This window comes from Phocoena sinus, chromosome 16, assembly GCF_008692025.1.
Source record: "Phocoena sinus isolate mPhoSin1 chromosome 16, mPhoSin1.pri, whole genome shotgun sequence".
NCBI lineage: Eukaryota > Metazoa > Chordata > Mammalia > Artiodactyla > Phocoenidae > Phocoena > Phocoena sinus.
Genome location: NC_045778.1, coordinates 56,823,100 through 56,837,679, shown reverse-complemented (window position 1 = coordinate 56,837,679; position 14,580 = coordinate 56,823,100). Strand labels below are relative to the sequence as shown.

At 38.3% G+C, this 14,580-nt stretch overlaps 1 protein-coding gene across 1 annotated transcript in view; it reads left to right on the top strand.

The window, feature by feature from the left end:
• LOC116741704 (cytochrome P450 2C23-like) overlaps positions 1–14,335 on the top strand; it is a 31,885-nt gene extending 17,550 nt beyond the window's left edge. Inside the window, exons 6-9 of the mRNA XM_032608649.1 lie at positions 6,926–7,067; positions 8,029–8,216; positions 11,863–12,004; positions 13,688–14,335. Coding sequence (XP_032464540.1) covers positions 6,926–7,067; positions 8,029–8,216; positions 11,863–12,004; positions 13,688–13,899 — 684 coding nt within the window. The 3' untranslated portion in view covers positions 13,900–14,335. The remainder of the gene's footprint in view (positions 1–6,925; positions 7,068–8,028; positions 8,217–11,862; positions 12,005–13,687) is intronic.
• The last annotated feature ends 245 nt before the right edge of the window (positions 14,336–14,580 follow it).

Genomic DNA, 14,580 nt, shown 5'->3' with positions numbered 1-14,580 from the left:
GGTCCGGCAACAGGAGGAGGAATTCCCAGAGAATCAGACTTTGAAGGCTAGCAGGACTTGACTGCAGGACTTCAACAGGACTGGGGGAAACAGAGACTCCACTCTTGGAGGGCACACACAAAGTAGTGTGCACATCGGGACCCAGGGGGAAAGAGCAGTGACCCATAGAAGACTGAACCAGACCTACCTGCTAGTGTTGGAGGGTCTCCTGCAGAGGTCAGGGGGTGTGTGGCTGTGTCTCACCTTGAGGGCAAGGACACTGGCAGCAGAAGTTCTGGGGAGTACTCCTTGTCATGAGCCGTCCAGGAGTCCACCAACAGCCCCACCAAACAGCTTGTAGCCTCCAGTGCTGGGTCACCTCAGGCCAAACAACCAACAGGGAGGGGACTCAGCCGCATCGATCAGCAGATAGTGGGTTAAAGTTTTACTGAGCTTCTTCCCACCAGAGCAACACCCAGCTCTACTCACCACCTATTAGGTAGTTTGCACAAGCCTCTTAGATAGCTTTATCCACCAGAGGGTAGACAGCAGAAGCAAGAAGAGCTACAATCCTGCAGCCTGTGGAATGAAAACCACATTCACAGAAAGACAGACAAAATGAAAAGGCAGAGGACCATGTACCAGATGAAGGAATAAGATAAAGCCCCAGAAAAACAACTAAGTGAAGTGGAGATAGGCAACCTTCCAGAAAAAGAATTCAGAATAATGATGGTGAAGATGATCCAGGACCTTGGAAAAAGAATGGAGGCAAAGACTGAGAAGATGCAAGAAATGTTTAACAAAGACCTAGAAGAATTAATGAACACACACCTAGAAGAATTAAAGAACAAACAAACAGAGAGGAACGATACAATAACTGAAATGAAAAATACACTAGAAGGAATCAACAGCAGAATAACTGAGGCAGAAGAACGGATAAGTGACCTGGAAGACAGAATGGTGGAATTCACTGCTGTGGAACAGAATAAAGAAAAAAGAATGAAAATAAATGAAGACAGCCTAAGAGACCTCTGGGACAACATTAAATGCAACAACATTCGCATTATAGGGGTCCCAGAAGGAGAAGAGAGAGGGAAAGGACCTGAGGAAATGTCTGAAGAGATTATAGTCGAAAACTTCGCTAACATAGGAAAGGAAATAGCCTCCCAAGTTCAGGAAGCACAGAGAGTCCCAGGCAGGATAAACCCAAGGAGAAACACGCTGAGACACATAGTAATCAAACTGACAAAAATTAAAGACAAAGAAAAATTATTGAAAACAACAAGGGAAAAACGACAAATAATATACAAGGGAACTCCCATAAGGTTAACAGTTGATTTCTCAGCAGAAACTCTACAAGCCAGAAGGGAGTGGCATGATATATTTCAAGTGGTGAAAGGGAAGAACCTACAACCAAGATTACTCTACCCACAAGAATCTCATTCAGGTTCGACGAAGAAATCAAAAGCTTTACAGACAAGCAAAAGCTAAGAGAATTTAGCACCACCAAACCAGCTCTACTACAAATGCTAAAGGAACTTCTCTAAGTGGGAAACACAAGAGAAGAGAAGAACCTACAAAAAAAAAAAACCCAAAACAATTAAGAAAACGGTAATAGGAACATACATATCGATAATTACCTTAATGAATGGATTAGATGCTGAATTAAATGTGAATGGATTAAATGCTCCAACCAAATGACACAGGCTCACTGAATGGATGCACAAACAAAACCCATATACATGCTGTCTACAAGAGACCCACTTCAGACTTAGAGACACATGCAGATGGAAAGTGAGGGGATGGAAAAAGATATTCCATACAAATGGAAACCAAAAGAAAGCTAGAGTAGCAATACTCATATCAGATAAAATAGGCTTTAAAATAAAGAATGTTACAAGAGACAAGGAAGGACACTACATAATGATCAAGGGATCAACCCAGGAAGAAGATATAACAATTATAAATATATATGCACCCAACATAGGAGCACCTCAATACATAAGGCAACTGCTAACAGCTATAAAAGAGGAAATCGACAGTAACATCATAATAGTGGGGGACTTTAACACCTCACTTACACCAATGGACAGATCATCCAGACAGAAAATTAATAAGGAAACACAAGCTTTAAATGACACATTAGACCAGATAGATTTAACTGATATTTATAGAACATTCCACACAAAAGTGGCAGAATACACCTACTTCTCAAGTGTACATGGAACATTCTCCAGGATAGATCATATCTTGGGTCACAAATCAAGCCTTGGAAAATTTGAGAAAATTGAAATCGTATCAAGCATCTTTTCTGACAACAAGGCTATGAGATTGGAAATCAATTACAAGAAAAAAACTGGAAAAAGCACACATACATAGAGGCTAACCAGTGTGCTACTAAATAACCAAGAGATCACTAAAGAAATCAAAGAGGAAATCAAAACATACCTAGAGACAAATGACAACAAACCATGACAATCCAAAACCTATGGGATGCATCAAAAGCAGTTCTAGAGCAATACAGTCCTACCTCAAGAAGCAAGAAAAATCTCAAATAAACAATCTAACCTTAAACTTAAAGGAACTACAGAGACAAGAACAAACAAAGCCCAAAGTTAGTAGAAGGAAAGAAATCATAACGATCAGAGCAGAAATAAATGAAATAGAATCAAAGAAAACAATAGCAAAGATCAATAAAACTAAAAGCTGGTTGTCTGAAAAGATAAACAAAATTGATAACCCTTTAACCAGACTCATCAAGAAAAAGAGGGAGAGGACTCAAATCAATAAAATTAGAAATGAAAAAGAAGTGACAATGGACACCACAGAAATACAAAGCATCATAAGAGACTACTACAAGCAACTCTATGCCAGTAAAATGAGCAACCTGGAAGAAAGGGACAAATTCTTAGAAAGGTATAACCTTCCAAGACTGAACCAGGAAGAAATAGAAAATATGAATGGACCAATCACAAGTAATGAAATTGAATCTGTGATTAAAAATCTTCCAACAAACAAAAGTGCAGGACCAGATGGCTTCACAGGTGAATTCTATCAAACATTTAAAGAAGAGCTAACACCCATCCTTCTCAAACTCTTCCAAAAAATTGCAGAGGAAGGAACACTCCCAAACTCATTCTGTGAGGCCCACATCACCCTGATACCAAACAAGACAAATATACTCCAAAAAAAGAAAATTACAGGGCTTCCCTGGTGGCACGGTGGTTGAGAGTCCACCTGCTGATGCAGGGCCCACGGGTTCGTGCCCCGGTCCAGGAAGATCCCACATGCTGCGGAGTGGCTGGGCCCGTGAGCCATGGCCGCTGAGCCTGCGCATCCAGAGCCTGTGCTCTGCAGCGGGAGAGGCCACAGCAGTGAGAGGCCCACGTACCACAAAAAAAAAAAGAAAAAAAGAAAATTACAGACCAATATCGCTGATGAATATAGATGCAAAAATCCTCAACAAAATACTAGCAAACAGAATCCGGCAACACATTAAAAGGATCATACACCATGATCAAAGTGGGATTTATCCCAGGGATGCAAGGATTCTTCAATGTATGCAAATCAATCATTGTGATACACCATATTAACAAAATGAAGAATGAAAACCATGTGATCATCTCAATAGATGCAGAAAAGGCTTTTGACAAAATTCAACACCCATTTATGATAAAAACTCTCCAGAAAGTGGGCCTAGAGGGGACCTACCTCGACATAATAAAGGCCTCATACGACAAACCCACAGCAAACATCATTCTCAATGGTGAAAAACTGAAAGCATTTCCTCTAAGATCAGGAACGAGACAAGGATGTCCATTCCTGCCACTGTTATTCAACATAGTTTTGGAAGTCCTAGCCATGGCAATCAGAGAAGAAAAAGAAATAAAAGGAATCCAAATAGGAAAAGAAGAAGTAAAACTGTCACTGTTTGCAGATGACATGATATTATACATAGAGAATCCTGAAGATGCCACCAGAAAACTACTAGAGCTAATCAGTGAATCTGGTAAAGTTGCAGGATACAAAATTAATGCACAGAAATCTCTTGCATTCCTATACACTAACAACAAAAGATCAGAAAGAGAAATTAAGGAAACACCTCCATTCACCATTGCAACAAAAAGAATACAATATCTAGGAACAAATCTACCTAAGGAGGTAAAAGACCTGTACTCAGAAAACTATAAGACACTGATGAAAGAAATCAAAGATGACACAAACAGATGGAGAGATATACCGTGTTCTTGGATTGGAAGAATCAGTACTGTGAAAATGACTATACTACCCTAAGCAATCTAAAGATTCAATGCAATCCCTATCAAATTACCAATGGCACTTTTTACAGAACTAGAATAAAAAAGTCTTAAAATTTGTATGGAGACACAAAAGACCCCGAATAGCCAAAGCAATCTTGAGGGGAAAAAAATGGAGCTGGAGGAATCAGACTCCCTGACTTCAGACTATGCTACAAAGCTATAGTAATCAAGACAATATGGTACTGGCACAAAAACTGAAATATAGATCAACGCAACAGGATAGAAAGCCCAGAGATGAATCCCCACACCCATGGTCAACTAATCTATGACAAAGGAGGCAAGGATATACAATGGAGAAAAGACAGTCTCTTCAATAAGCGGTGCTGGGAAAACTGGACAGCTATATGTAAAAGAATGAAATTCAAAAAAAAAAAATAGAGAATGAAATTCAAACACTCCCTAACACCATACCCAAAAATAAACTGAAAATAGATTAAAGATCTAAATGTAAGACCGGACACTATAAAACTCTTAGAGGAAAACATAGGAAGAACACTCTTTGACATAAATCACAGCAAGATCTTTTTTTGACCCACCTTCTAGAGTAATGGAAAGGAAAACAAAAATAAACAAATGGGACCTAATGAAACTTAAAAGCTTTTGCACAGCAAAGGAAACTATAAACAAGATGAAAAACCAGCGCTCAGAATGGGAGAAGATATTTGCAAATGAATCAACAGAAAAAGGATTAATCTCCAAAATATATAAGCAGCTCATGCAGCTCAATATTAGAAAAACAAACAACCCAATCAGAAAATGGGCAGAAGACCTAAATAGACATTTCTCCAAAAAAGACATACAGATGGCCAAGAAGCACATGAAAACCTGTTCAGCATCACTAATTAGAGAAATGCAAATCAAAACTACAATGAGGTATCTCACCTCACACCAGTTAGAATGGGCATCATGAGAAAATCTACAAACAACGAACGCTGGAGAGGGTGTGGAGAAAAGGGAACCCTCTTGCACTGTTGGTGGGAATGTAAATTGATAGAGCCACTGTGGAGAATAGTATGGAGGTTCCTTAAAAAACTGAAAGTAAAATTACCATATGACCCAGCAATCCCATTCCTGGCCATATACCCAGAGGAAACCATAATTCAAAAAGACACATGCACCCCAATGTTCATTGTAGCAATATTTACAATAGCCAGTCATGGAAGCAACCTAAATCCCCATCGACTGACGAATGGATAAAGAAGATGTGGTACATATATACAATGGAATATTACTCAGCCATAAAAAGGAATGAAATTGGGTCATTTGTAGAGACGTGGATTGATCTAGAGACTGTCATACAGAGTGAAGTAGGTCAGATAGGGAAAAACAAATATCGTATATTAATGTGTGTATGTGGAATCTAGAAAAATGGTACAGATGAGCTGGTTTGCAAGGCAGAAATAGAGACACAGATGTAGAGAACAAACGTATGGACACCAAGGGAGGAAAGTCGGGGGAGTGGGGGTGGGGTGTGATGAATTGGGAGATGGGGATTGACATATATACACTAATATGTATAAAATGGATGACTAATAAGAACCTGCTGTATAAAAAAATAAATAAAATTCAACAAAAAAGAAAAAAAAAATTGGAGAATATATGCCAAAATATTGTCAATGTTTATTACTTAAATGATAGGATTAATTTTCTTCTAGTTCCCCTGTATTTTCTAAGTTTTTGACAATGTTCATGTATTTGTACACATATAATGCATTCTGTATGTAACACTACAATGTATTTGTATTTCTATGATGTATATGTATTACTTTTGCAAAGTAAATGTAGATATATGAAAAAAATAAGAATAAAAATATATTCTTGATTTAAACATTAGAAGGGTGCAAAAAAAAAAAAAAAGAAAGCTCACTCACTGTTTTTAAGCCCTGGATCAGTTTATTTTCTAAAGACTTTGTAGATCCCATGCAAAAAATTATAAGTTAAAATGTCCTATATGTATAAGTACAATCTTCATATTAGAAATGCCAATAATGGGGGTGGGTGGGAGGGAGGCTTAAGAGGGAGGGGATTTATGTATACATATAGCTGATTTACTTTGTTGTACAGCAGAAACTAACACAACATAGTAAAGCAATTATACTCCAATAAAAAAATGAAATGCCATTAATAATGATGTGTCATATGTGAGAGTGTGGGGCTGTGAATACCTAAGTCTTTGTAAGTGAAGGAAACAGACCAGTCCCAAACCAGTGATTTCTCTACATTGTGCTCACACAGAGCTTATCATCTAGTCTTTTTCATTAAATATAATAAAAGAAGATACCATTCACTGAGTATTTGTATATATGAAGAATTTTTCCAAGATCTTCCACCCATTAATTCTTTTAATTTTTATAATAACCCTATGGGATATGTTCTATTTTTTACCCCAATTTCACAGATGATGAAATTGAGTAAAAAGGTAAAGTAACTTGCCAAGGGCACACATCTGTTCATTGACCAACCCGGGATTTGAACCAGAAGTTTCGATTCCATGACGGATTTCTTTATCTACCACCCTACCGTGCACAAAATGAAGCCTATTGCTAGTGATGGGGTGTGATCATAGAGCTCTGATAAGCCACTGCCTTCTTTTTAACTCACGTGGCCATTAATTCTACCATCTACAGGAGAAACAGAACCCAGAGTCTGAATTTCACTTGGAGAACTTGACAGCCTGTGGATCAAATCTGTTTTCAGCGGGAACAGAGACAACCAGTCTCACTCTGAGCTATGGGCTCCTGCTCCTAATGAAATACCCTGAGGTTCAAGGTACAGCAAATATCCTAAGTATTTATGTAGGATAAAATATGAGCTCCTGGCACTGGTGAGGGTGGGAAGATACCACTGGCAGTGATGACTTCTCTTTCTTTGGACTGCCTTGTAAATCGTCATGCAAAGGGTCATCCATGTGGTTTGATCAGAATTATATCAAGTGATGCTGATAAGAAAGAGAGACCTTTACGAACCCAAAGGCTTTCCTTTAAGTTTAAACACAGAGGAGCTTCTGAATCCCAACTCTTCCATATGTGATGCAATGCTGAAGAGTGAGCCCTATTTAGATGAGGGATGCATGGATTCCCATGATGGCTTCTCATTCTCGGCCTGCCCATACCTGGCTGTGTGACCTCAGACAAGTTATTTCACCTCACAGGCCTGTGTTTTTCCATCTTGAGAATGGATCAGACTCCCCAAGGGAATTTTTAGCTCCCATGTAATTTAAAATTAAAAAATGAAATTGTAGTAGCGTGATTTTCTCAAGCACGTTCTCAGAGCACAGGTCTTAGAAAGCCAGTGTTTATAGTGCTTAACGAAATGGTGTTTGCCATTCCCACAAAATGTGTAGGAGACTGGATGAGGCTGACAAAGGAGATGCTCCCACTAGAGTGAGGATTAAACATTTCCTCTCCACAGCTGCTTTGCCAGGAATCTGGGGTAAACCTTAATCCCTGCCACAGAGGTCATCTCCTCACCCATACAGGAGGACAAACCAATTCAGGCAGGAGGCCAAGGACATAGCTGATGCAGCTTTTATGTTTCCTGCAGCAAAATCTCTGGTCTTTTAGATCAGAAAATAGAAATTCCATTGAGGAGCAGACCTGTGGGCTGTTTAGCAACATGTCTTTGACCTTGGGAGCCTTTTCTAGGCCACTGTCTATTATACATCGTAAGCATTTCCAGGTGTCCAGGGGACACATCTCTTGAGTAGCATTCATGATTCATGTCTTTGCAGCCAAAGTTCATGAAGAAATTGACCGTGTAATTGGATGCAACCAAAGCCCCTGCATGAAGGACAAGATAAAGCTGCCCTATACAGAGGCCGTGCTTCATGAGATACAAAGATACATCACCCTCCTTCCTTCTAACATGCCCCGTACTGTGGTCCGGGACATGAAATTCAGACAGTACTTCATCCCTAAGGTTAGAGGTGTCTGGGAAACCTGGCTGGGATAGAAGGGGCAGCATGATACCTCAGTAGGGCCTGTTAGAGACATCTCAGTTCTGTTTCAGGAAGAGAGGCAATTGAGAGACATGGAAAGAACACAAGGTCAGAGTCACATGACCTGGGTTTGAAATCTGTCATTGCCATGCAGTGCACCCTCAGGCCATTATGTCACCTCTGTGGTCCTGTCTCTGCCTTCCTGGAATAGGGAAGCTGACCTGGGGCTCCCAAGGCCCCTCACACTCTCACGTAGAATGTATTGAGGGAGAAGTGATTTGCATTAATGCGAATGTTGTGGGAACAGAAACCTGATTTTCCATGATGGATTTTAAATAGGGGGAAGAGATGGAAAATGTATCTGCAGCTCTAAAGTAATCAAGTCAAATGTCAACTTTCTTTAACCCGAATTCTTTCCTCTGAAGGCCTCATATACCAGGACATTTGGGATATTGCTGCCCATGACAGTTAACAATTATCAAAAGAGTAGTCAGTCTTCTGTAGTCAGTTTTCTGTAGTGATTAAGGGGTTGGGTTTTACATTTAATCCATTCAAGAGTATAGAAGAGGAAGAAAAGGTGACAGAATACTGCAAAACTGAAACAGCTCCCAACCTTACTGCCAAACGTCAATGCAAAAGTCTATTAACACATAAGTCTAGCATCACATTAAAAATACTACATCACCAGCAAGTGAAGGTAATCAGGAACACAGGAATCGCCTAACACCAGAAAGTCTGGTTTATTATCACCATATAAATAGAATTTAGAGAAAAATCACATGATAATCACATTTGTACAGAAAATGCTTTTGATAATATTAAAGAGTTTAACCCTTAAAAAAATAGGAATAGATAAATACCTCATTAGCCATGGAAAACATATTTCCCAAATCATGCTTTTTGACTAAAAGCATTCCTATCAATATCAGGAATAAGACAAGGCTATCCACCATTACCAGTATTTAAGTAGAATTAGAAAAAGGTAATGAGATAAAACATTTAAGAGGCGGGGTCGATTTGTAGGTGACATAATTGTACCTGGAAAACTCAAGAAAATTAACTTAAGTACCACTGCAAAAATAGAATTTTCCAGTGGTTGGGTACAAATTTATTATTAAAAAAATCAATTTCTACCCTATATAAAATAAAAGCTATGTTTTAAAAACATAATGAATAAAAGCTTTTTATTGATAAAAATGAGGATAAAATACTTAGGAATATACTTGATAAGAAATTTGCAAGATTTATACCAAAAAAAAAACCCCTTAAAATGTTAATGAAAGATATACAAGTTTTGAATAAATTAGAAGATTTATTCTGTGTTCAGGTAGGAAGATAGCAGTTACCCTGAAATTAATCTATGCATTTTTGAGATCTCAATGAAAATATAAACTAGATACTTTTTTGGAACTAAACTAACAGATCTCAAATTTGATGTGGGAAATTAAAAAATAAAGAATAGTCAGGGACAGGTCCTACCAAATATTAAAATATAAGGTCACAGTTATTAAAGCACTATAATACAGCTTCTTGAGTAGACAGATCAATCAAATAAAGTCTAGAAATAAATGTAATTATACATGGAAACTTAGTATATGATAAAGTGGCTTTTTCCTTGTAACCTAGAGGAAAAATATTGATTATTCAGTTGTAGAACTCCCAGGGGAGTTGGAAAAAAAAGAATACTAAATCCCTACCTCAAACTTTCACATAAAATAAATTTTATATGAAAATTTATTCTTGGTGGCTCAAATATATACACATAGGATATTAAACTATAAAAGTGCTAAGGATAAAAGTAATAATTTTTTTTGAGAATTTCAGAGTGAAGAAAGACTTTCTAACATTGACCAAAGAAAAGAGGAATAAGAGGGCTATACACTTAAAAATGGGTAAATTTGGTTACATGCAAATAAGAAAAATCTACCTAAGAAAAAGAAACAAAGTCAAAAGACAAATGAAAAACTGAGACAAGATGTTTCATAGTTCATAAGAACAAAGAACTAATTACTGAAAAATAAAATGAACTCCTATAGTCAGCATGAAAAAACCCCAGAACCAACAGATAGAATGCATGGGAGACAAAATTTAAATTTGAGTGAAAGTAATTACAAATGGTTTTTAAATATGTGAAAATATACTTAACACAATAAAATATATTGAAAATAAAAATGATAAACATGTTTTCACTTGTCACAATATGTTGGCAAGATATAAAAAAACATATGTTTTTGCTAGCAGTATAAATTGGTGTAACTTCCATGGAAGGCATCATTGCAATTTCTGTGAAAATTCAAAACGTGCATAGCAATTTGAAAAGCAGTTCCACTACTAGGAATTTATCCTTTGTGTATATTTCCCCCCAAATAATATTCATTGCAGCAGTATTGGTGCTGAATATTCATTTAAAAAGGACTTAAAATTATTATTATTTTTGGCCACGCTGCATGGCTTACAGGATCGTAGATCCCCGACCAGGGATCAAAAGTGGCCCCCGGCAGTGAAAGCACCAAGTCCTAACCACTGGACCGCCAGGGAATTCCCTAAAAATTATTTATGTAAAGTAGAATACTAAGCAAGCGACAGAACTCTACAGGATGCTACTATTTGTGGAAAAGTAGGAAATAGGTGTGTACCTTTTTTTTTTAATCCATAAGATATCTCATAAAGCATATATCGTACACTGGTAACAGTGATTACATTAAGAAGGAAACCAGGGGACTTGAGTCTAAGAAACAGACTTATTTTCACTTTGTACCCTTTTGTACTTTTTTTTTTTTTTGTATTTTATACCATGTACATGTATTACCTACTCCAAAACTTGTGAAATAATGTTTCAGGAAATACGAAGTGAGGTAAAAATGGGAAGAGGAGCTTTCACTTAAACAGGGGTGCTTTATGACCCATAGATAGATGGGTCAAATTCTAACCATGCCACTTGCTAAAAGTACAACCTCAAGTAAGTTATTTCTTCTCTCTGAATCTCGATTTCTGCATTTATACAATGTGAAACAAACAAACAAAAAGAGCCTACTGAATATGGTTGAAGTGAGAATTAAATTTATAAACTACTAAACACAGTGTCAGGTAAATGTGAAGCGTTCCGTATCAATGGTCATTATTATTTTGTCATTTAAATCTCACAAAATCTAATGGGGCAAAGAGGAAAGCCTATTGTTGTTACCCCACCCCGTTTTACAAGTGAGGGAAGTGGGGTTTGATCCAATAGATTTTATAGATTACAAGTTTCCATCTCTCATTTTCTTCCATTCACACTTGAATTCAGAAAGAAAAAAATTATGAAATGTGAGCTCTTTCAGTTTGAGGCAACAATTCCAATAAAGCGCATGTCTAGACAATATGGGCTGCAAACCTTAGCTTTTTAACAACTGATTATTGCACATTGACCATAACAGTGCTCTTCCCACAGAGAACCATCTTATTACTTGATAAAAGATCTTGTCTGGTGATGTGTGTAAAAGAGCCATCACATGAGACAGTCTTCTCCAGGCAAACTTAAGAGTGCTCGATCCTATTTAATCCACTGTGATTAAAAGTACTAGACTTTCTATGGACCAAAGGTAAGCATGATAATGTGCCACTCCACTCTCCATTTCTTGGTTCCAGGGCGCTACTGTATTGCCATTACTGTCTTCCGTCCTGTATGATTGCAAGGAATTTCCCAACCCAGAGAAGTTTGACCCAGGTCACTTTTTGGATAAAAATGGCAGCGTCAGGAAAACAGAATACTTCGTGCCTTTTTCCATGGGTAAATACAAATACACCCCATCCAAACCATACACATGAACCTTTTGGATAACTTTTAGCTTTACTGAATATGGCATAACTAAGTAATCCACTGATGATAGCAAAGTCAATCAAATCAATCTGTCATAAACCCCCAAATCGGGATGGATCCATTTAAGTCTGTATACCAGTAGGATCAGGTAAGTCTTCCAGAGACTCTTTTGTTGTTTGGTGATTGAGTACAATGCTAGTTTTTAAAGAAACCAAGGCAAATCAATTTAATTCAGATGTCACACATTATCAGATAACAAAGGAACCTCCTTTTACAAACTCTTGCCTGTTGATCTCCCTTTCATAATATGACTTTTTCAAAACAAAATGTTCAAGTTTCTCTCTTCTTATACAATTATTAACCATTATTAATTTTCTGATTCTTAGAGAGGCCACCAGAGACACCTTGGCCACTTCATCCTCTTTCTTCCCCTCTGAAGTCCAGAGCCCCACATACCCTTGCCTCTTTGCAAGCGCTGGTTGGCTCCCAGTTGCTAGTTCTCATAAAGTCATAAAGACAACTTAGGATTGCTCAGCACCCATTCTTTTTCTTTGTTACCCTAGTCAATCATTTCATTAGTATTTTCAAAAATAACAGTATGTTTTATTTCTAATCACAGTGATAGTAAGTGTTCAATATAAAAGATGGAAAATGCAGAAGAGCAAAAAAAAAAAAGAGAGAAAAGAGGGACTTCCCTGGTGGTGCAGTGGTTGGGAGTCCACCTGCCAATGGGGAGACGCGGGTTCCGGCCCTGGCCCGGGGGCTCCCGCATACCAAGGAGCGAAGGCTGCTGGGCCTGCGCGCTGGAGCCCTTGGGCTGTGGCTGCTGAGCCCGCGTGCCTGGGGCCAGAGCTCCCTGACGGGAGGAGCCGCTGCGGTGCCTGCGCACCGGCGAGGAGTGGCCCCTGCTCTCCGCAGCCTGGTGGGGGCGGGGGGGGGGGGGGGTGGGGGGCCGGGGGCGGGGCGCGAGCAGCCGCGAGGACCCAGCGCAGCCATAAATAGATGGATGAGTGGATGGGTAGATTTGTAAAAAGGAAAAAAAGAAAAAGGAAAATAATTTCAGACTATAGCCTGAATTTCAGATTCAGGCTATAATCGCTGTTAATATTTTGCTATATATATATTTCACACAGTTGTCTAGATATACATAATAAATGTATATTTTATTTTTAAAAATCAGGCTCATTCTGTACAATCTATTTGATAGTTATCTGCTTTTGCTTAGTGTGTTGTGATATAAGACAGTATTAAATAATCTTCTGTACAAACATGTTTAGGTTGTGTTGCATGATAGATGCACAAGGATTTATTTAATTAATCCAGTATAGGTGGATGTCTAGTTTTCAACTAACTCATCAGTGTCATAAATAACAATGCAAGTGACACCCGCATAGGTGAACCTCTAATTCCTACAGATAAATCCCCAGAAGGAGAATTACTGAATTAAGAGTGAAAATTTCTTCAGAGAGTTTTGATATGTATTGACAAATATCCGTCTAGAAGAACTGTACCAGTTCATTGTCCTCCAGCAGTTTCTTAGCCATCCCTTTTCTGATCAGTGTTTTCATTGGCTGTTAGAAGTGTGTAGTATTTGAATACAAGCTATTGTATTTGAATTTGGAGCAAGCTAATGGAACTGTCTCCTCCTTCCAGGGAAACGGGCATGTGTTGGAGAGGGCCTGGCCCGCGTGGAGTTGTTCCTGTTTCTCACCACCATTCTGCAAAACTTTGTCCTGAAGCCCCTGGGGGAGCCAAAGGACATAGAGACCAAACCCATTGTTACCGGGTTTATCAACATCCCACAACCCTACAAGCTGTGCTTTATCCCTAGACAAAAGAAGAACTTTTCTCTTTTAACAATTTAAATCAAAGTAATTGCTTTTTCCTCTCATTCCTTCTCCCACCCCATAGTCTCTTTTCATTTTAAATACTGCTAGGACAGAAACACTACTCACTAAAAGCTTGATGGACATTTGTTTAAACCTACAAATCCCTTGCCAAAAAGAATCTGGGTCCTGAAAACTCCAAGGGTAAAACAATATACTTATATCCTATAGAGTACTTCATAAACCATGATCCAGCCAAACCAGGCCCAGGCCCACAGAAGGCCTTTACTGAGACAATTGGCATATAGTGGAGCCTTCACTCTTTCTGTGGCTTTGGAGATATGCTGATTTTCTATAGTTTTTCAAAATAGAGAAATTAATATAGTGGCCTATGTGTATTTTTTCCTATTTCCAATGGAAAGCACTTACATGATTTCTGCCACATTCACAAAATAAATCCTTTTTTTCCACAGTAGATTTTCTTTGAATGTTTGACTTTATATCAAGTCTCAAAAATCCCTTTCCTTGAGCTATGGGCACTCTATAATTAGAATATCATAAACAGATGAAATGATAATCCCCACCACAAATCTCTCCCTGCCCCACCCCATCTATTTGCAGCCATTGATTTACATGTGGGCCCAAGGAGCCCCCTTGGATAAGAATTCAAACCATGTTCATAGGTAGGATTCAGACATGCATAGTTACATCTTCTTCAGA